We start from the raw sequence: 24,333 nt of genomic DNA, 5'->3' as shown, positions 1-24,333 counted from the left end.
ATATTTGTCGCAAACCAGTCCTTGAATAACTGTCATAAGCTCAAAAAAGGCTCTATCGTGAAAATTACTCACTGCGAACAGGTTTACTCAGGCGAATTGTGAAATAAAGTATAGCTGCAAATAATAGTTGGTTTACAGTAATCTGACAAATTGTACCCATGTGGTTCTTGAGAAGAGGAGTTTTAAAGAAGTTTTTTGTATGTTCCTAGATGTAAAACTTTCTACACCAACTGTGGTCTTGTGTTCATTGTTTGAACTCATTGTATGCAAATTTGAAATTTCTGGACCAATAGTTTTTGAGAAGATTTTTTTTTATAAATACCCCAACCTATTTTTATTACTTGTTAATTGTCTCCCCTTGGAAGTGGCCTTGATCCTTCATTTGAACAAACTTGAATCTCCTTTGGCCCAGTGGTTCTGGAGAAGTAGCCACAAATGTTAAAAGTTTACAGATGACTTGAAATAGAATCAGAAAAGTTCCCTTTCAGTTCAGGGGAGCTAATAGTATGGAATTAAGTATAATGTAGTGTAAATTACCCCATGTTTCTATTGCTTTATACCTCTGTAATACAAACAAACTAGAATTATCTAGCTCTTTGAGAAAACTAAGTTATGCTTTGAATTTACTCCTGGTTATTTCCTGGAAGTATGTTTCATTTTTGAATTTAAGGTTTATCATTTCCATGTTTTGTAAAGGCTATGGTTATATTATTTTCAATGCATTTTTAGGTCACCTGGGTCACTATTTCAATTGGTCTGCATCCATCACTGTCCATTGTGTAACATATGCTTTAACAATTGAACATTTTTAACCTCTTGATACATGTAACTTCTATTCCAATTCTTTTCAAATTTGGCATAAAGCATCTTTGGGACAAGGGAGTCATAAATTGTAAATTTTCAGGATTCCTGCATCCCTGGGGCTTTGGGATTGGGACGATAATTGACCGATTTTCAAAAATTTTCTGTATAACTGCACATCTGTATTTAAAAAAAATAAATGCATAGTCCATGTAGTGCAGGAAGGCCCCTACCAAAGTTGTAAATTTCATGATCCCTGAGTAGAGGTTGGAGCCAAACTTAGTATATAGTCATATGAATAAAACATTTAAATAACATCTTGTATAATGCTATCCTAAATTTAAATTATAATAAGGTCTTTATTCATCCAGGATGACATATTCAGCAACAATGCTAGTTTTTAATATAGTCCTGCATATAAAATACATACAAACATACACATGTATATTTATTGGATATTTAGAAGGAGCAGGTAGCCCTTTACCAAAATTGTAAATTTCATGATACCAGGGGCAGGGAATTTGGTAACAGGCTGGAGCCAAAATAGTCAATGACATAGTGATTAAATGTCTTTATCATTTGAATAACTTCTTTAATTTTGCTAATACTGTAAAGAAAAACTGAATGCATATTAAGGAAAAGCAGAAAGGGATGGGCCAAAATTGTAAATTTAAAACCCCAGGGTTCTGACTCTAGAGTGGGTTCAAAATAGTCATATAATGTTAAAGTGTATATTATATTACCGTATGTAAAATCTTTCATCAGTATGGGCACTTTTGGGGGCATTATGTTATAAGAGCACATCTTGTTTCATTTTTAGCTCACCTGAACCAAAGGTTCAAGTGAGCTTTTCTGATCGCTTTTTGTCCGTCGTCTGTCTGTCTGTCTGTCTAATAAACTTTTCACATTTTCGACTTCTTCTCCAGAACCACTGGGCCAATTTCAACCAAACATGGCCAAAAGCATCCTTGGGTGAAGGGCTTTCAAGTTTGTTCAAATGAAGGACCATGTCCCTTTCAAAGGGGAGATAATCACTAAAATGCAAAAATAGGGTGAGGTCATTTAAAAATCTTCTTCTCAAGAACCACTGGGCCAGAAGAGCTGAAATTTACCTGAAAGCTTCCTGACATATTGCAGATTCAAGTTTGTTCAAATCATGGCCCCCGGTGGTAGGATGGGGTCACAAGGGGGGATCAAAGTTTTACATACAAATATATAGGGAAAAACTTTAAAAATCTTCTCAAGAACCACTAAGCCAGAAAAGCTGAGATTTACATGAAAGCTTCCTGACATAATGCAGATTCAAGTTTGTTCAAATCATGGGCCCCTGGGGTTGGATGGGGCCACAATAGGGGATCAAAGTTTTACATACAAATATATAGGAAAAATCTTCTTCTCAAGAACCACTGAGCCAGAAAAGCTGATTTTTACATGAAAACTTTCTGACATAGTGCAGATTCAAGTTTGTTATAGGAAAAATCTTCTTCTCAAGAACCACTGAGTCAGAAAAGCTGATTTTTACATGAAAACTTTCTGACATAGTGCAGATTCAAGTTTGTTCAAATCATGGCCCCCGGGGGTAGGATGGGGCCACAATAGGGGATCAAAGTTTTACATACAAATATATAGGGAAAATCTTTAAAAATCTTCTTCTCAAGAACCACTGGGCCAGAAAAGCTGATTTTTACATGAAAACTTTCTGACATAGTGCAGATTCAAGTTTGTTCAAACCATGGCCCCCGGGGGTAGGATGGGGCCACAATAGGGGATCAAAGTTTTACATACAAATATATAGGGAAAATCTTTAAAAATCTTCTTCTCAAGAACCACTGAGCCAGAAAAGCTGATTTTTACATGAAAACTTTCTGACATAGTGCAGATTCAAGTTTGTTCAAATCATGGCCCCCGGGGGTAGGATGGGGCCACAAGTGGGATCAAAGTTTTGCATACAAATATATAGTTAAAATCTTTTTCTCAATAACCACTGAGTCAGAAAAGCTGATATTTACAAGAAAACTTTCTGACATAGTGCAGATTCAAGTTTGTTCAAATCATGGCCCCCCGGGGGTAGGATGGGGCCACAAGTGGGGGGGGGGGTTCAAAGTTTTACATACAAATATAGGAAAAAGCTTTAAAAATCTTCTTCTCAAGAACCATTGGGCCAAAGAAGTTGACATTTACATGAAAGCTTTCTGATATAGTGTAGATTCAAGTTTGCAAAGGGTAGTTTGGGCCATAATAGGGACTAAGGTTTTACATGCAAATATATATTGAAAGTCTTCAGATATGGGCCAAGGTGACTCAGGTGAGCGATGTGGCCCATGGGCCTCTTGTTTACTGAATATTAAAATTTAGATATACATGTTAAGTAGAACAGGAAAATTATTATAGATTTTGTAGCCATTGGGTCTAGTGATAATATTAACCAATACTCAGGTAACCAATAAGGCCTGTGGGCATCTTGTTTAATAACATGGATTGATCTCTCTGGGAAAATTAAACTACAGTAAAAACAAGGCTGTTTAAAGAACTTACATATTGTCCTCAAAGCATCTCCATTGTCACCAAATGGACTAGTAAAAGCAGCCGGTGCTATTCCTGAAATTTGAAAAAGGACATGTTAATGTTTTTCAAAATCCAGGGTATTTGTAAGGATAACATGAGTCCAAAATAACAAATTCAAAATATGTGAAAGCATTGTTACCTGCTTGACCCACGGACCCTCTTCCCAGGTTTGCTAAAATTATGAAATTCACATATACAGAAAAATTGAATTTGTCAGAGATGGTTTTATATGCCTAAATTATCCTATCATGAATTATAATGGTGATACTTATTTGAGAGATCTACGTTTGAATCAACTACAAAAGAAAACATAGAACTTTTAATTTCTTCCTGATTTTTCAGAATCAAATTTGCCCCCCCCCTTAAGAAAAATAAACTTACACAAATCTCCAAATCCATTGTCAAGCCCACCTCCAAATCTGAGTCCTCCAAATCCTTCTACAAATATGTATGTGTTATGGTTTACTAAGTTTCTGCTACAGAAGATTATAAAGTTATAGAAAAGATTTTTTTAAATTGAACTGATGACACTGATGGTCAGTCAGTAATTTAATGAATAATGCAAGCCTGAAGCAATGTAAATAAATATGATATATAATGTGTTATAGGTTAGACTACCCCTGCCGTTACTGTCCTCATGCTAAGATGAAGGTCTGTTATAAGTTTTGAAACTTACGTGCACGAGGTAATCCCAAATCAGTAGCTGAAAGAAAAATATTAAAACAGCAATTGCATATAACTTCTGTGACTGATTCTTAGAGTCAAAATACTAGTATGTGTTTAGTGGGGAAATTACCTGAAATTCCTTGTCCGATGGCTCCACCCTGGCCATTAAATCCACCCTGATTTTGGGCTATAGCGTTCAGTTGGGCATCAAATGCTCCAAAACCATTATCACCAATACCATTACCATTGACTTCAAATCCTCCGAATGAATTGTCTACACCATTGAAACCATTATCGAATGGACGGTCAAAGTTTGGTTCAACACCCAAACCACCACTGATGGAGCCACCAAATCCAACACCTGTGTTTGTTGGTCCTATCCCAGTATCAACCAGCGGATCAACTGGGACGGCACCATCAACTCCTCTGCTTGGAAGGTTGAATCCAGAACCAATAGGTGGCTGAGGATCAATGCCAATTACTGGTCTATTAAAACCAGAATCGATTCCTCCACCACTAATTGGCTGATTAAAATTAGGATCAATTCTTCCCCCTCCACCCATTGGGTGGCTGAAACCTGGATCTATTCCACCTCCACCTATTGGGCGGCTGAAACCTGGATCTATTCCACCTCCACCTATTGGGCGGCTGAAACCTGGATCAATTCCTCCTCGACCTATTGGGAGATTAAAACCTGGATCAATGCTACCTCCACCTATTGAGCGGCTGAAACCTGGATCTATTCCACCTCCACCTATTGGGAGATTAAAACCTGTATCAATGCTACCTCCACCTATTGGGCGTCTGAAACCTGGATCTATTCCACCTCCACCTATTGGGTGGCTGAAACCTGGATCAATGCTACCTCCACCTATTGGGCGGCTGAAACCTGGATCTATTCCACCTCCACCTATTGGCCGGCTGAAACCTGGATCAATGCTACCTCCACCTATTGGGCGGTTGAAACCTGGATCTATTCCACCTCCACCTATTGGGTGGCTGAAACCTGGATCTATTCCACCTCCACCTATTGGCTGGCTGAAACCAGGATCTATTCGACCTCCACCTATTGGGCGGCTGAAACCTGTATCTATTCCACCTCCACCTATTGGGTGGCTGAAACCTGGATCTATTCCACCTCCACCTATTGGCTGGCTGAAACCAGGATCTATTCGACCTCCACCTATTGGGCGGCTGAAACCTGTATCTATTCCACCTCCACCTATTGGCCGCCTGAAACCTGGATCTATTCCACCTCCACCTATTGGCCGGCTGAAACCAGGATCAATTCCTCCTCCACCTATTGGGCGGTTAAATCCTGGATCTATTCCACCTCCACCTATTGGGCGGTTAAATCCGGGATCTATTCCACCTCCACCTATTGGCCGATTGAAACCAGGATCAATTCCTCCACCACCAATCTTCAAATCAATGTCCTTCATATTAACATCAATTCCTCTTCCCGCAAATCTGTCTCCTATGTTTTTTCCAATTCTTGGGTCAATTCCAGTGTTAACGTTGCCTCCTCCACCAATTTGGACACCGAAGTCATTAAATTTTCCACCGCTTTTTCCAGCATCTGTTAATTTACATCATCTCATTTAGTTGACTAGTCATCCTGAGTGTAAATCAGAACATTTTTGTGGTGATACTATTTTAAGATTAAAAGAAATAGTAAACCCAGAAGAAAGAATCTTAGAACCTGGCCTGCTCTTCATGCAAATGTGTGCAATTATATTTACCAACAACAACAGTGCCTCCATCTGCTGGTTTTCCAACTATAATATATAAAATAAGTATTGTAAATAGATGCAGTATAACACAAAGATTGCTTTCTGTTTGTTTATGAATTTCAGGAACATCAAAACATATTTATTTCTTGGCATATTTTAAAATATTGATGCACACAAACCTTGTTCTTTTGGAAACACTGGGAAAGGTGCGGGAACAGGTACTATAGAAAACCAAAAACATCTAAACTTTGCATGTAGAATATGGTGAGGCATTCATCAATAAGTAATTGAATTTATTATGCATCTGATACATATATCTATCAGACTATTTTGGTAACATTATTAAACTCAATTGCATGAAATAAATTGTTGAACTCCATTACATGAAATAAAATCTTCATGTATGGATATTAAAAATATCAGGTTAGCAATGTTGAAGATTACTGGGGATATTTGTTATATTTTGAATACTATTCTTTGGGTGTAAAGACCTGTCCTTGTAGTCATTAAAGACTGGTCTGTTCCACATTAACGGTGTTCTTTACCTTCTTTTGGGACCGGGACTGGTTTCTCCACAATCACTGGTTTCTCTACAGGTACTGGTCTGTCCACAGGGACTTCATAAATGACAGGAACACGACGGGTAACCGGGACTGAAATAGACAGCACATTCTGAATACCTAAAACCTTCACAAATGCTGTGCTGTGGGGTGGGAGTTTGTGAAGATCTTCAAACTCCCCCTCCGATGGGTGTGGTACATGCTTGAATTTTCACTCATAGTTCTGGAATATTTGGAGTAAAACTACATACCGTGTTTGATAACTGGCACATGAACTGTAAAAATACAGAATTACAACATATGAAAGATGGACTTTAGATACATTGAAATGTACTGGTCTGTACTAATTAATGTATATCAACAATTCCATGTTTACCTCGCTTTGTGATTGTCCTGATTATTTCCTTGGGAACGGGAACTACAGAAGATAATTAACAATAAGTTTGATATATGTTAAATTAAATTCTATTATACCTTCATATTCATAGTAATTGATACATACAAATATTACTGTATTAGAAATGGGATGGACAGGGGTTCACCTGTCCCACCCCTTCTCTTCCTCACTTCTATTCCTCCTCATCCCATCTCTCCCCTCCTTATTGTCTTTGTCTGCCCCCACATATGTTCACAGAGTGTATTTGGAACCATGTACAAAATATACTTCTTGGTGGAAGCTTGTCATTCAAAGACAGTCAACCACTGATGTTTTTAAGGAGGTATACACTACATTGTCATAATGGCTAACTTCCTTTTAAATACGAATAAAAATATAAATACCAGCAATATCTGTGTATTTCTTATGGATTTAAATGCCTAGCTAAGTAGCTCAGTAGGTTAATTAGCACATCAACTCTAATTTGTAGATAATTACGAAGTCAAGTCCAGCAGAGGTTTTTAGAATTTTTTCAGATTTCTTTCTACTGAAACTGCATTTTTTGAATAAATAAAGTGAATTTGAAAGTTTTCAATTTCAAACTATTGTACATAACTGCAGCGGTCAACCAGATTCGATCACCGGTGGCCAGATAGCTCAGGTGGTAGAGCACCTGACTAGAGATTCAAGGGGCCCAGGTTCGAATCCCAGTCTGGTCTGTTGCATTTTCTCCCTTCCTGTTACATAACCTCCATTTTTTCTCTGGAGTAGTATTCATCCTTATACCACATTTCTAAAGTAATTTGTGGCTTCATGATTTTTCCAATTTCCCTCACCTGGTTTAGGAATTTTCTCTCTGACTATCACGGTCCGGATTACAGGAATCTTTTTTATAATGGGTATATGAATCCTTTTGTAGACTGGAACTGCAATAAATAAATATTTAAGATGATACTTTTTTTAAAACAATGAATAAATAAAAGTGATCATAATATTACATATGGTATATAGATATTGTCAATAGCTATTAAGAAATCTCTGATTTTGTTAGTTAACAGTGAAGATAAGTTCATTACTTACTGTGTCGATCTATGAACTCTGCAAACAAACAGAAATTATTTTATCTTTCAGGACAATCAAGGTACTGAACAATATTAAATGAGTACATTTTTCTCTTTTGAAGAGCTTCATTACATGTGAATCAATTAAGTCCACGACAATTTGCTAGTTCACTATTTATTCCAAATACAAGGTGTTAAAACTATAGATTTCTCATTTATAACAAGAAATATTTGTTTAGTGATTTAAGATATCTCCTTGAACAAAAAATATGTCTCTTTTATTCCAACTATATTTCTTAAGATGAAAAAATTCTCTTTTCAATGATATCATATATTTTATTTACTTCAAGCAATATCTCTTTTACTTAGAAAGATATCTTTCATCCATTGAGAATTTTTATCACATGTTTACTCCCTTATCCAGTGGATATCACCCATTACATAAATCTTACATACTGTATACATCTTTTTTTGTTTATACTTTGTAATTGAATATGTATTATGCTGATGAGCCGTAAGGCTTAAAGCCAATAAACAATACAATACATAAATTTTAATTATTATGTACACTATGTTTTCCTTTGCCGTTTGTGATGTTGCAAACATCAAAAAGTAAATTTTACATAGTTTGTTTATATGGAGCGCCAAATTAACATAAACTCAAACAATTGAAGATATCTTCAATTATTTGAAGATATCATCAATTCACATATTGCTCTCTTTAATTGAATTAATGCGCGCATTAAATCAATTATTGCTCTCATCAAATGAATTAATGCGCGCTTCAATTCAATTATTGCTCTCATCAATTGAATTAATGCGCACATCAATGGAATTAATGAGAGCAATAATTTATTTAATGCGCGCATTAATTCAATTATTGCTCTCTTCAATTCAATTGATGAGAGCATCAATTGAATTAATGAGAGCAATAATAGATTTGATGCGCGCATTAATTCAATTATTGCTCTCTTCAATTCAATTGATGAGAGCATCAATTTCGTGGAAATATTGCTCACAATAATTAATTTAGAGCTCGGTATAAATAATTTGATGATCTCTTTAATTCAGTTGAAGATATCTTTAATTATTTACAATGCTTTTGTATAAGGAATCAATGCGCGCATCAATTCTTTTAAAGAGAGCAACAATTCAATTAAAGAGATCATTAATTCAATTGTGGATATGTTGAATTGAAGATATCTTTAATTATTTAGTTGCTCTCTCTAAAAGAATTATTGCTCTCTTCAAATGAATTAAAGATATCATTAATTCAATTGAAGAGAGCAATAATTGAATTAATGCGCGCATTAAATCCATTATTGCTCTCATCAAATGAATTAATGCGCGCATCAATTCAATTATTGCTCTCATCAATTGATTTAATGTGCGCATTATATCAATTATTGCTCTCTTTAATTGAATTGTAGCGCGCATCAATTCAATTGTTGATATCATTAATTCATTTGAAGAGATCATTAATTCAATTAAAGTGCGCATCAATTCAGCATCAATTCAGCAGAAGAATTAATGCTATCATCAATTCATTTAATGCGCGCAATAATTAACATTTGATGAAAAGAATCTCCCATGGTTTGTGGTTTGTGGTTTGATTTCTATTCAATGAGTTGTGTGTTTTCTATCCCCTCGCTGAGATCCTATATATATCTTAATGAAAGAGATACAATGTATGTGTCTGTGAGTGGAAGAAATATCTCTTAAAAACATCTAAGTGAAAGGCAATATTATGGGCAACATGCACACTCACTACAACAAGCATTCTGAGAGAGATATCTTTATCTTAATGAGATATCTTCTAGAATTAAAGGTATAGCTTTGCTTGATGAATAATGTCTGTAAAGTGAAAGATATTGCTGTAATTTTCTTAGAATAAGTATATTGTAGTAAAACATCTTGACATAATCAAAGCACGTTCCTCTGTTTTACTGCTACAGTTTAATTAAAACTTTATCATTTAGTTAGTTATTTTAATTTGTACTCACTTGTTTTTGTAACTGGATAAGCTGAAAGTGAACAAAGAATATGATTAGAAACACAATCCATAAGAATAAGGCTCTTGTTCTATTTCTATTCTGTTCTATGTGAATTTAGCTTTTACTACCACCCAGTGAATTTCAGAATTTCCAAATTGTTATCCATGTTGTGAAGCCTATACAGATTACCAGTACAATATATGGAATTGTTAGATTAGGTACATCAACCCAGACTAAGGTATAATATACAGAAACATATGTCTCTGGTATATACATGTACATGAATTGTCATCATATTTAATTTTTTAATTCTGTTCTAACTTGACATTTAAACAGATAAACAATTTATACAAGTATAGCTTTTATAACAGTCTAGAGAGGGATTTACAATATATATATATATATATATATATATATATATATATGGTTTCTGAAAAAATTTTTAGTTATCACATTTGTGCGATAATTTACGAATACCCATTGAGCTCATTTTCGTGGCTGAATTTTTTTTCTCGCGTTATAACGCGAAACTTTTGCGAATAAACACATTGTAATGCGAATAAAAGCGTATTTTTCGTTTTAGAACAAGAAATATTCTATTAAAACAGGAACCCGTGATCATTACTATGAACGAAGACTGACGTTTATGCATTTATAAATAACCTCCACGTGAAGGACTACATCAGTGGCGGATTTAAGGGGGGCGGTCCCCCCCCCCCCCCCCCTAAAATTTTCAAATTTAAGGTAAATCGTGGTATCTTGTTTAGAAAAATGTACTAAACGATGAAAGAAGCAATAATTTCTTCCACTCCCGGAGAAACAGATAACAAAATCTTTTGATTTCTTGAATTACTTTATTGGGAGAACTGAATTTTTTTTCCAAAAAACCTTAAAATTTGCGTCATTTTTATTAATTTCACCTTATAAAAAGTGATAGAAAGTAGTACAAATGACTATATAGGAAATATAATTCAAGCTCTATAAAACCTGTAAAATCCAGGAGCTTCCAGGGGCTTCGCCCCCTGGGCCCCCATGAGGGCTTCACCCTGGACCCATTCATAGGCGCTCCCCAGCTTAATTGTTAAAAATATATATATATCTACTATACTATAAACATAATGTTTATAGTATAGTAGATATATATTTTTTTAACAATTAAGCTGGGGAGCGCCTATGGACCCATTGGGAGCCTCAAGGCAGCCCCCAGACCCCCTGCCTCATCATAAAGTGGCGTCCCCCGTAACCACAATTCCTGGATCCGCCCCTGTACATTGTATATACACAGGCATACATTTCACACACGCATATTTCAAAATGTTTGGCAAATCTGCTATTAAAGTTTTATTTAATGCCAAGTAGATTTCATATTTGTAATTGATTAATACCAGTATTGCTTAGTTAACACCAACTTTTGATACAGGGTTATAAAATTTCGTCCAGGAATAACTAATGGATTATCAACCTCTGAGTCTCTGGGTGTATGTTATGTTATTGAGTAAACAATCCTTAATCTACATTTTGTTTTGATTCCTTAGAAAACCTGGGAAAACCCTCATAATGCAATTTTGCCACCAAAAAAGAATTAAATACAAAATTAGAAGATATCTACTCATTGGAGCGGCGAGTATAACGGCGATCTGTGGTCACTGGAGCGAAAAGTGCGTAAGCTATTGTTTTATACACAGACGCAAAATGGGATGTAAATGTATGTTGGTATACCTATACCTGGCAGGTGTAAACAATAAAAGGGGCTTCACTGCTGTAACAAATTGATCATTGTCTAATTAATTGGCCGATCGATGTTTGGAAGCTTTACTGAATCTAGGTTGTAACTTGTAAGACATTAAAAAATTATCGGAAAATATTAGAATTTATGAGCATATAAATTAAAAGAAAATACTGAAAATTATTCAACGTCTAAAACAACTTGTTGGAATTTTTTTAAAAAATACCTTTGTCACACATATTCCTGCATTTCAATTTTATAAAATGGAGGGATTAATAGGTATTAAAAAACCTGTTTATCTCTATTTCCTAAGCGTTATTCCGGCAAGAATCCAGAATTTTGTCTTGGTTTGAACGCTCCATACGTTTGGTTACATTATGACGAATTATTGAAATATTACATTTTAGGAAACAAATCTTAAGTATTACCTGTATTGAAATCATTGGTTCAAGTACATTGATTACACTAAACACGATCTTTGTGAAAACGTCCCGTGGGGATCTGAGTTAGAATAGGTCCTCAGTACCCTTTTGCTCGTCGTAAGAGGCGACTGAATGGGACGACCCTTTGGATGAGACCGTAAAAACCGAAGTACCGTGTCACAGCAGGTGTGGCACGATAAAGATCCATCCCTGCTCAATGGCCATAGGCGCCGAGCATAGGATTAAATTTTGCAGCCCTTCACCGGCAGTGGTGACGTCTCCATATAAGTAAAATATTCTCGAACAATATTCAAGTTTGTTACATGACACTGGGGCCTGGCTTTTAAGTATTATCAGGTGGTGTTTATGCGACATTGACAGAATAGGAAATATAAATATCAGCATTATTTGTTTATTCAATTCAAATATCCGCGTAACTGGGTAGATTAGCACGTCGACTGGTGAACTGTAGGAAGCGGGTTCGAGTCCAATAGGGGTTTTAAATTTTTTTCAGATTGCTTTCTACGAAAACTGCATATTTTTTTTTACTAATTAAGTAAATTTTAAAGTTTTCAATTTCAAAATATTGTTGCACGTGTCTTCCACTTTTCATCCATACCAAATTTCTCTGGTGTAGCATACCTCCTTAATCCATAAATTGAGGTTTATGCCAACATTTCGTCTTTATAAGCAAAATATACGCTTTAAAACGCAAATGTTACGCGCTATAACGCGGAAATTACGCGTTACGAAGCAAAAGTTACGCGTTTATTCGCGTTATATCGCGAAAGTTACGCATTTCGCGAAAGTTACGCGTTATAAGGCGAAAGTTAAGTATCATAACGCATAGGTTTCGCGGGGAAAAAAATTCAGTTTCGAAAATGAGTTCAATGAGCTTTTGTAAAAATCTTACATTTTGGATGGAGAGAAAAAAGGGTTTAGACTGTTCGTCCTTCACTAAATGGTTTCATTTCATCAGTTCAAGCTTATTTTCTTATCATTCAATGCTGCTAAAAAGAGGGACAGTCACCCAATATAGCTTACTTTGCATGTAAAAAATGAATAAATAAATAAACGTTGTTAAAAGTAAGGGGACATGACCCCCCCCCCCCCCCCCCCCCCCCCCCCCCCCCCCCCCCCCCCCATCCGATTCTATGAGCCTGGGGCCCATTTCACAAAACAAAGTCTCAAGTCTTAAATTGTATTACACAGTTATTAGTTTGAATGAAGAAATTAAAACGTTTCTGAAACTTAATTTTCAACACTATTTCTTCACTATTTTACATTTGAGTGAATTATCTTAACAATAAGCCGAAAATTCCAATATGTAAAGTTGGTCGCAAGTCGTAAATTCTTTTGTGAAATCCACCCTTGATCTTGAAATGTACACAAGGAAATTCGAAATTTTACAGTGATCTTATCCTTTTACGATTTAAAACCAATGGGAACAGAGATCTTTGTGTAAAATAGGTATATATAATGTACATGCGAGCATCATCGAAATCCACGCGAAATCTTGTACACGTCTGATGTGATGTGACATCTTGACAAAGAATTTCAAAACATTCATCCAGTGACTTTTACCATCTACATTAACCTAGAAGTTCAAATCTTCATGATTTCTGAAAGTCTGAGAATAATTAAAAATTAGAAATGTAGCTTAAATTACGTATTGAGTGACTTTCAGGGGGGGGGGGGTGGTAAAGTTGCACATAAATATGGGCATGTAGATGTGTGGCCGAATCCAGGTAGAAATGCAGGAACGAATATGGTCATTTTGCGAGGAGATAGTTATCTGGAGCAATACCAGTATGCGAGAATAAAAAGTATACATACACGTGGTTAAGCCATGTTTTCAGGCTGGTTATATTTGTGACGAGTGTGTTCTTGTTTAATTTATGCCCAGTTTTACGACTCGTTGTGATTCGCGTATCTCATAATTCTGTCACTGTTTGCTAGCACTATATATTCATTGGTGGTGACGAAGGCTATCATATTATGCACTTGTCACCACAGAGAAAACATAGGCTAGGTTTTTTTTTTATTTGACTTGCATTTGTTGCAATTAGAAATGCGTGTAAAGATTTCATGTATTTAAGCGTTTCTTCTTGAAACTGCACGTGACCATTGGCATATTTTCATACAATTCCATCTTCTTCTTTTTTATTTAAATGAAATTAACATAAAAAATTTCAGAAATATTTACTGACGTACTATGGCAAAGATGTAACGATTTGAAAGTAAAAATCATTGTTAAATGTGTTTGAATTTTTTATATACCCCGATATTTATATAGATGATATGCGAACTTTTCCCTATGTAACAGCAATACGTAGCATTAAAACTATTCTATTCTAAACATTTAACATTCATGAGATTAATAGTACATAATTCATAACTTCCAGGAAATGTTCCAAGAAAAAAATGTATGAATATATGAAATGGATTATATATATATATATATATTAATATATATCGAAAAATTATCAACAGAATACATGTATACTGAAAATTGGAACAATGTTCCCTATGGAAATACACAGGAGTCATTTAGTGATTAGAGGATTAGGTAAATGTTCTGATACTCACGGACTGGAATACGTACTGAAATGTGAAAAACGCAGGATTACAATAACATTTTTCGAGAAAATGTTCTTAGCATTTTACTTATTAAGACCTGTCATGGAAATTAAACGGATACTCACTTGGTCTGTTGATAACTCTTATGTGGGGGCGATGGAAACCTCTGAATTTAATTCCAGGACCTCTCCCTGTGTAAAAAATTTCAAAAGTTTCACCAACTCCTTGGCCAGTCGTACTTCCAGGTATTTTTAAAATGATATATGTATATATAAAACTTGCTGGATTTTTTTTTGAAATCTCGTCTACGCCAATATTGCACGGTGAGTTTAGACAAGACAAACCAACTGGACTCGTTTTATCAATGAAATAATATTAGAATTTTTGTGGTCAATATTAATATGACATTAAAATAATGGGAGCAATATGGAGTTATACCAGATAATCCTGGGAAATGTGTTAATGTCATATCTTCATTGCTACTAACCAATGGCGCATGCAACACATACTGGCACTGCCTGATAACCAGACCAGATGTCTCTCATCAGTAAATCAGTAATTTCTGGGTGTTATAGTTTTACCTTCACCAAAGGACTGCTTTTACATGTATATGCCAAACACACTAAAATTAACAAGTAACCTAAATTCCCACAGTATACTCACATCTTCCCGATTCAGCAACTGTCAATTTATATTAGTCATGATTTAAAATAAAAAACCCACCTTTTTTTGCTAAATGATTATTTTTTTTCCATCGTACAAACATTAAAACAAGCTAAAAGATTTGAACTATATAATCAAATATCATACAATAAACCAGGATATAAAGTATTGTCCTTGATTTATTTTCTATATATTTTACGTATTTATGGTGCATTAAATATGATTGGTACCGTTTACAAGTTTATAAAGATATCATGAAAGTTTCAATTAAAGTAGTGTGATCTTATTCTGTAGCTATTTTTCAAAACGGAAATTTTTTTACTTACCCACTGCTATCAATAGAAGAATTAAAATTTTCAAAAACATATTAATCCGGACCACGATGCTAGGCTTTCATCTATCTACTGAAGTAAACCATGGACCTCGCGTTGAATGACCACTCGATAAGGATTCGCTTGAGTGACACTGACCCGCTTCAAAGACCTGTTTTTATTATCTTCGGGAAATTAATGAGTATCGGGAAACGTGATCTATTACAATACGAAACCATAAAGATCAAAGCATTTTACAAGTTTATACCGTTGTTTTTAATTGAACCCTCATTAAATGATCACTGGATACGTTTATTTCGCATTGTTTGAAAGGATTAAAAAGCGTAACGTTCGATGTGGAATTCTTGAGCAGTGACTGACATGCCTGTTTTCTAAAAAAAAAAAAAAAAAAGATAATAAATTATAACTACGATCACATTTTCGCATTAGCAAACTGATAGTCATGACATCATACGAATGACCTGTATTTATTTTCAAAGCACACTTGTATGTGGTACTCAGTGGTATGTGATTGGATTTTTTCATTATATATGTGTGAGACAGGGAGAAGGGTTGTCGCCGTTTTTGTTTTCTTTGTACATGAAAGGCGAAGATAACGAACAGTGATCAGTCTCATAACTCCTATAAGCAATACAAAATAGAGAGTTGGGCAAACACGGACCCCTGGACAAACCAGAAGTGGGATCAGGTGCCTGGGAGGAGTAAGCATCACACCCGCCGTGCGCCCTATATCTTGATCAGGTAAACGGAGTTACCCGTAATTAAAATCAGTGTGTCAAGAACGGCCTAACAATCGGTATGAAACACGTCAGACAGCATTTTACCCAATGATAGATTGTATTGGGGAACTAGATCGTCATAACGACCCCTGGACAAATTCATTCCACCTACTGGTGGCACAGAGGGCTTCTTAATTCAAATAATTTTTGTAGTTTATATTTTGTATTAAAAAACAACAACCAACTTTTAAATGTGTTTTTAATATAGTTATTGTTATGCGATTTGTGGTTGGTTGATTTTATGGGGTGGATCCAAAGGAGCAGTTGTTGAGATATAAAACAGCGTGACTTCATTGCAATTCTTTCTGTCAATAAGGAAGAGAAGAAACCGATAAAAAGGATATTTCCATGACTCAATCGTGCCTGTGTTTTTGAAAGTCTTATGTTTATACTTGTGGAAGGTAAAAGTTGTCAAACCATCTATATATCAACTACCTAGTAATACCATATTCGGCCGCCATTAAATAACCACTCCTTTTTCGACGAGTTTTATACCACAGCTGATTCCAGCTAACCGCAAATGCTAAAGATGACATTCGCTTTTGAGAATCAGACTGGTCTTTTTTTATATAGTTCAATATTAACGTAATATATACGTAAAACTGTGTAACTTACACTTCCCACACTACTGCGTATAAAAGTATAAGTGAAAGTCGCATCGCCCATTTTTGTTTTCGTGGTGAGAAACCTATGACACAAGTGGGTAGAGAAAGGCTCCTTGTTGTACACCAAGAATACAACTTATCAACCACATCCTTATGACGTAACCAGGTTATTCTGATTCATACCCATTGAATCATTCAGTTTTGGTTTCAAATATCACCTTGATACGCGATGTGAGTAAGCAAGAGGTCATATACCGACTAATAGCTAACGTATCTTAATATTGAAATAGCCAAAACTCAGGAAATCTCAAGTGAGGAATACATGTATATTAGAGTAATCTGACATACAATAACTTACTTGATAGGATTAGACTTCTTGGTTAATACATGTATTGACAGCGCAGTAGCTTCGGGAGAACTCGGTGTTCATTTGTCCATATTACTGAGCTTCTTATCACAAACAAAAAAAAACCTTTTCATAGTGTAACAAAGTTACGTTTTCATATGTCATTTTTCTATTTGCTAATTTTCATCCAAGCATTGAAATAAAATGTCCATTAAAGGGCATAGTAAAGGTCATTTTGTTGAAAAATGTCATTCATATATCTTTTTAAAATTATATTAGAAAGGAATAAGATAATTTGGGGTGAGAATTTTTTTCTCTCCAAAATGAACTTCACTATGTCTGTAACGCTTTTTTTTTTCTGTAAGCGACGGATTCGTTGGATTGGGATACTCAGAAAAATGAAGAAGTGGAAATCAAAATCAGTACCGCTGCTATCAAGAGCCCCCCCCCCCTTTCGTATTCGTATTAACATAAACTCACAAATAATTGAAAATATCTCTAATTATTTGAAGATCATCAATTCAAGATCTCTTCAAATAATCAATAACATTCTGCGCTCTAATTGAATTGTTGCTCTCTTCGAATGAACTGATGATATCAACAATAAAACTAGTGTGCGCTACAATCAATTGCAGAGAACAATAATTCAATTAAAAGTTCGATTAATGCGCACAATAATTAAATTTTTGCTGTCTTAAATTGAATTAATTATATCATTGATCCAAGTGTACGTTAATTACTAGAACCGGCCAAAGCTGAAAGTAAATTTCCAGAGCCTGCTCCGAAATTCGATGAAGGCGTCAGTCCAAATATTCAGCCGAGCCGAATCTGTCGAGATTAGGGATTCACGCGTCGCTAAATCTACTGATCGAGCTATACCCTAGCTGATATCCAATGAAGTGCAACGTTACCAATGTAATATAATCGCAGATTAATTAGATACTAATAAAATGATGGTACTTAATATAAAGAAACTAGAAATAAAAAGAGAAATGTGAACTTTTGTGCGAAACAGAAGAAACAAGAAATAATTCACTATACCAGTGTACATATAAAGATACACAAAATGGCATAGGGAATTGAAAACTATATACAACAGGCATATACACATTTACAGGAATATATGTTTACAACGTTGAAAGAGGGTGGGTCAAAGGTCAAATAGACATATTTCTTTCCAGAGCACTCAGATGTTGTGCACAGTTGTATTCAACATGTCATGAAACAGCAAAACTTGCCACACGAAATAATGAAACAAATAATATAGTTTCATAAAATTTACAACAGAATCAAGCTGCGATCACACTTTGGTCACTTTCTATATCTTATTCTTGACATCAAGAAGAAAACTGACCACGTGGTCTCAATCACAGGTGGTACCCACCCATGCACGAGATGCAGAGATTTGTCTTATATTGCCATAGATCAAATCAAAACTGGAAATTTCAGTTTGTTAGGTGATTGTATATTATCGGATATGACTGGCAAAAGGTTGCCCACGATGTGCCATTGCTATCTTCACTCGTCTTGAATAAGTATAATAGATGTTCTTTAAACTTTGAGACAATGAATTATTTGTCTTTAATGCTTGCAAAACTGTTCAGTGATTAGTACGACATAAACTTGCGGCGAACGTAAGGAATACAATTCTAATTGCAGTATTCAGTTGCTGTCTTGGTAATTTCACGGAAAAGGCCGAATGGTTTTCCAATGAACAACTTATTAGCTCACCTGAGTGAGCTTTTCTGATCACCCGTTGTCCGTCGTTCGTCTGTCTGTAAAATTTTGCGACTTCTTCTCCAGAACCACTGAACCGATTTCAACCAAACTTGGCAAAAAGCATCCTTAGGTGAAGGCGGTTGAAGTTTGTTCAAATGAAGTTAATCACGAAAATGCAAAAATATGGTGGAGTCATTTTAAAAATCTTCTCAAGCACCACTGGGCCAGGAAAGTTGAAGTTTACACGAAAGCTTCTTGACTTAGTGTAGATTCAAGTTTATTCAAATGATGGCCCCTGGGGGTAAGGTTGGGCCACAATAGGGGATCAAAGTTTAACATGCGAGTATATAGGGAAAATCTTCTCAAGAACCACTGAGCGAGGAAAGTTGAAATTTACATGAGAGCTTCCTGACAGTGCAGATTCAAATTTGTTAAAATTATGGCTCTCGTGGGTAGGATGGGGCCACAAATGGGGATAAAAGTTTGACATGCGAGTATACAGGTGAAATCGTTAAAAATCTTCCTCTCAAGAACCACTGGGCCAAACAAGTTCAAATATACATGAAAGCAGCCTGACATTGAGTAGATTCATGTTTGTGCAATTCACGGTCCCCTGGGTAGGTAAGGACCACAATAGGGGATCAAAGTGTTATATGCTGATGTATAGGAAAAATGTTTGAAAATATCTCTTGAACTATTTCAGCTAGGGCTTATATTATATATATTCTGTGTATACATTCTTTATAGAAATACCTTCCATGTGATGCAATGGTATGTTTCTGACCTTGAACTGGAAGTTTGACCTTCTTTTGTTAAAAACCCGACCTATACAATGTCCTGAACTAATTAAGGCAGATCTTTCATATTTTGTATATATATTTCTTATGGCAAGACTTTTCATTTCATATCATGATCTTTGACCTTGTAAAATTGAATTCGGAGTTTAACCCACTTTAAAGAAAACATAATATATTAAATACATCTGGAATTATTTTAGGTTGGGGTTTCGTATTTTGTATATAGACTCGTTGTGGCAAGACCTTGTACACAGTGGTGTTTGATTTTTTTTTTTTACCTTGTAGTTTCACCTACTTTTCAAAACCCCCTGACTTATTCAATTTCTCCCGAACTATTTAAGGTAGGGTTTTCATATTTTGTATAGGTTCTTTATGGCAAGATATTATTTTGAGAAGTTTAACCTTGTGACCTTGACCTTGGAACTGGACCTAGTTTTTAAATATCTTCAGGTTCTCCTGAACTATTCAAGATAGACCTTTCATATTTTGTTTATTGATTTCTTATGGCAATACCTTTTATTTCATACCAAGACCTTTGACCTTGAAAGACTTCCTTTTAAGAAAACGTAACATGTTAAATATCTTCAGAACTATATCTCCTGAACTATTTAAGACAGAACTTTCATATTCTGTGTGTTGATTTCTTTTTAAAAAAAAGAGGCAAGGTCTTCATAGCATTCCATACAGCAAGATCATGTTAGTCACATTGGTGTTGATGCATCTCGGTGTTATCTGAATTCATTTCAGTTGTGTTTGATCCTTTGGGGCTAGGTTGGGGTAAAAAATGTTCATGGGAATAAATCGCAACAGCTGAACAATGGCAGGGCCAAGGTGACTCAGGAGAGCAATGTGGCCCATGTCAGGGGCGGATCCAGGAATTGTGGTTACGGGGGGCACCATTTTATGAGGCAGTGGCTCCAGGGCAAAGCCCTGATGGGGGTCCAGGGGGCGAAGCCCCCGAAAGCTCCTGGATTTTACAGATTTTATGGAGCTTGAAATATTTCTCCTATTAAGTCATTGTACTATTTTCTGTCATTTTAATAAGGTAAAATTAATAAAATGACCCCAATTTTAAGGGTTTTTTGGGGAAAAAATTAGGTTCTCCCAATAAAGTAATTCAAGAAATAAGAGGATTTTGTCATTTATTTCTCCGGGAGTGGAAGAAATTATTGCTTTTTTTTTATCGTTTAGTACATTTTCCAAACAAAATACCGCGACTTACCTTAAATTTGAACATTTTAGGGGGGGGGGGGTGTCTAAATCCGCCACTGCATATGTTTCTTGTTTTATGCCACCTTCGCTAGCCAAGGGTGACGATCCACGGTGTTTCTCTAACACCGTGGATCGTCATCTTTGGCTAGAGAAGATGGTTTTATGTTGGACCAATAGCATTTGATAATCTGAGTCCAAAAATAATTTTCAGACTTCTTATATTTGTAGCAATTGTATAAAGATCTGTATTTAAAGACTTAACAAACACACCTATTTTTCTGTAAAAAGATGAAAATTTACATGCATCGCTATACAGACATATACAAGTATTTTTGTGTTTAACAGAATAGATGATTTTTTAAAAATCGGAAAACAGAAGAAAAGTAACAAAGTACTTCACTCCGCTTCTACCCATAATAATCACCTTCAACCCGGAAAAAAATGCCGCAGATCGGTTATACTCTGCTGGTCTACCAGATGAAACGAAGACTCGTGTTGTGGTAGATGTTGGCATTGTAAAGAAAATAGACCCTCCACTGGCTTATGGTTCATAAAAGTATACTGTATACAGGGCTATTTTTGCTAGGGTTTTTGGGGTGTGTGTGTGTGTTTTTCCCGTCCTTCTATTCTCAATTCCAAACTGTTTCACTCCATTTTGAATTCGCTCAAACAAAGTTTGATAAAAGATAAGTGAGAAAAAACTGTTTTGCCCGATTTATCTTTTTAAAAAAATGTTTTCTGGATACCATAAAAAAAAATTTGGTAAACTATTTCAAACTGAAAAGGTTTATATTAGAATAGAATAGAATAGAATAGAATATGATTTATTTCCAAATTAGGGCCCTCTCGGGCATACAGCATACATGATTGTTAACATTTCAATGTGCAATGACGATAAAAAGAAAAACAAAACAAGAGTAAAATCTGCACTATTAGTATGAGCAATGTTCATACATGAGACGTTTGAACATGATAATACTTATTTGCATTATATGTAAGTACCACCGTGTATCCTAATGCAAAACAGTCAGAAATACACATAGGGAAAAAAATAATATATATATATATATATATATAGATGTCTATACATATACATGTACATAACAACTCTACATGTAATAATAGTAAAGGTAGTAAAGTACATATGATTAATACTCCACTGTAATGCAAAAGATACCACGGGACGGTGCATTGGTACTAGATCAACATGTCATGTTTATAATGAGTGCATATGTGCAATATGGTTTCATATGGTTCACACATAATATACAGTAATACTAGTAGTATGAGCTTAGACAATGTACATAACACGAGACATTACTTGATGTAATATATGTAAGTACCACCGTGTATCCTAATGCAAAACAGTCAGAAATACACACAGGAAGAAAATAATAACAATATATGCAATGACACATAATAATAGTAATAGGCACGTAGTACAAGTACATATGATTGAATGGAATGCAAAAGATACCACGGGACGGTGCATTGGTACTAAGTCAACATGTCATGTTTACAAGGAGTGCATAATTATGTATAAACATATTGGTTTGAACTTTCACATGTTTCATTTTATATTGCTTCTTTAATCAAATCGCAAAGGGCTACAAGTACATCAGTATTTTCACAATTGAGTAACCATATTAATCTATTCATGTTGTCAAGACTGGAAAAATGTTCACATTGTTGTTTTATAATTTCATACATGTTCTGCCTGAGTGAGTTATAAGTTAAACATTCAAAAATTAGATGAATTTCATCACCAATTTTACAAGAAGAACACTTTGTGCAAAATCTTAAATGTCTAGGGATTCCTGAATAACGACCTCGTTCTACTGGTAAATTGTGCGCTGATGTACGTAATCTTGCAGGTGTTTTACGTTGTGCAGGTGGTAAGAGTGTTAAGTAGTTTTCAAAAACAAAATTAGTTTTAAATTTAACATAAGTTTCAAGTTTTCCATATTGTAAACTTCTGATATGTCCCCATTCTTTCAAATAATGATTGCATAACAATTCCTTACATTTTTTCTTAAAAATTGATAGGTTATTGATTGCAATATGATTGTTTCTAATTCCAACAATTCCAAATAACTTTTGCACCACACCATACCATGACTGCGATTTTAATGTACAAGCATTATGCTTACTTTGCATGATGCAGCATTTAGTAGAGGAAAAGAAGTACCCAGATTTTCTAATCTGTTTACATATTTTATTATATTTTTCACTACATCAAAATGTAATGGAAACCTGCCAAGTTCGGATAGTGTTGCAAAGTTTGAGCTTTTTCTATGAAGACCTAGAATAAATGTTATCAGGGGCAATAACTTCCAGGCATGCTGGTATTTTTTCTTATGCAATGATTTCCCTGCATGATATCCACAGTTAGGGGAGAGAGAGAGAGAGAGAGAGAGAGAGAGAGAGAGAGAGAGAGAGAGCAGCATTTTGAACTTAAGATTAAAATGTTGTCATTTGAAATAATCAAATTTCATGCATTTCATTACGCTGTTTAACGAAAATGTGCGATTTCCTTATGTTGACATATTTTCCTATTTCTGAAATATCTATTTAAAAGGTAGCAACATACATGTATATATTCTTTGTTTAGTGATTAAATTACGCTGGAAATGAATATAATTTTTCTACAAGAAACATATTAGTATGAAGTTAAATGAAGATGGATTTACCACAAGAACATGCAATCAACCATGTGGAAATATTTTGTCCTGTTAACCTCGGGCTCTCTCTCTCTCTTAATTTCTCTTGATTATCCTTGTTCCCCATTTTGACACACCCAACTGACCGATAGACTTTTGCCACCCCCCCCCCCCCCAAGGAACAAAACAAAACACTCTGTGCGTTTTCTTAATTAAGTAATTTAATTACAGCTTATTTTTCGCGATTTTCACACTACGCCAAAAACAGGACCCCCCCCCCTCACTCACAAAATCCATGAATTTAAAATTACGTGAAACGGATGCAGAAACCGTTATTATAGCTAGGAGCAAAACTAACAGCAAACCACGATGCCATTGTGTATTGACGGCGTGTGTTCTTATAAAGATTCATAAAAACATGGGTTATACATTATCATACGCAAAGAAGCACATTGATTTTATATGAATAACTTGAGAAAATTGCAATAAAATAATGTTTCGTGGCTCTGTTGGAGAAGGGAAAAAATCCAACAAAACTTTAAACGAGGCCAATTATATATATATATATATATATATAATCCAAATAGAAAGAGTTGATATCACACAGTCAAAATAATTCAATAAAAAAATCAGGAAAATATACAGTTCCAAAATATATTTAAATCACTTAAATATATTTTGGAACTGTATATTTTCCTGATTTTTTTATTGAATTATATATATATATATATATATA

General features: G+C 35.0%; 1 protein-coding gene across 1 annotated transcript; it reads right to left on the bottom strand.

Moving 5' to 3' along the window:
- Positions 1-484: 484 nt before the first annotated feature.
- Positions 485-10,246, bottom strand: LOC125646564 (loricrin-like). Its single transcript, XM_056143532.1, has 17 exons — positions 10,234-10,246; positions 9,766-9,786; positions 7,782-7,799; positions 7,538-7,627; positions 6,702-6,743; positions 6,577-6,600; positions 6,311-6,418; positions 5,945-5,986; positions 5,775-5,810; positions 5,210-5,611; positions 4,937-5,176; positions 4,163-4,903; positions 4,043-4,069; positions 3,748-3,804; positions 3,506-3,538; positions 3,337-3,399; positions 485-498 (listed from the first exon to the last, which is right to left on the bottom strand). Exons 1-17 carry the CDS (start codon positions 10,244-10,246, stop codon positions 485-487), a joined length of 1,971 nt encoding a protein of 656 aa, XP_055999507.1.
- Positions 10,247-24,333: the final 14,087 nt, after the last annotated feature.

The sequence above is a fragment of the Ostrea edulis genome, chromosome 1, assembly GCF_947568905.1.
Source record: "Ostrea edulis chromosome 1, xbOstEdul1.1, whole genome shotgun sequence".
Taxonomy (NCBI): domain Eukaryota; kingdom Metazoa; phylum Mollusca; class Bivalvia; order Ostreida; family Ostreidae; genus Ostrea; species Ostrea edulis.
Note: the sequence above shows the minus strand (reverse complement) of the source record. Positions and strands in the feature narration are given on the sequence as shown.

Bases quoted from the DNA above. Each gene is read 5' to 3' on its own strand.
- LOC125646564 (XM_056143532.1), bottom strand. The intron at 5,987-6,310 runs GTAAAGAACACC...GGTTTTCTATAG, and splicing joins AGTCCCGGTCCCAAAAGAAG to TACCTGTTCCCGCACCTTTC. The intron at 3,805-4,042 runs GTAAGTTTCAAA...ACATATTTGTAG, and splicing joins TTTGGGATTACCTCGTGCAC to AAGGATTTGGAGGACTCAGA.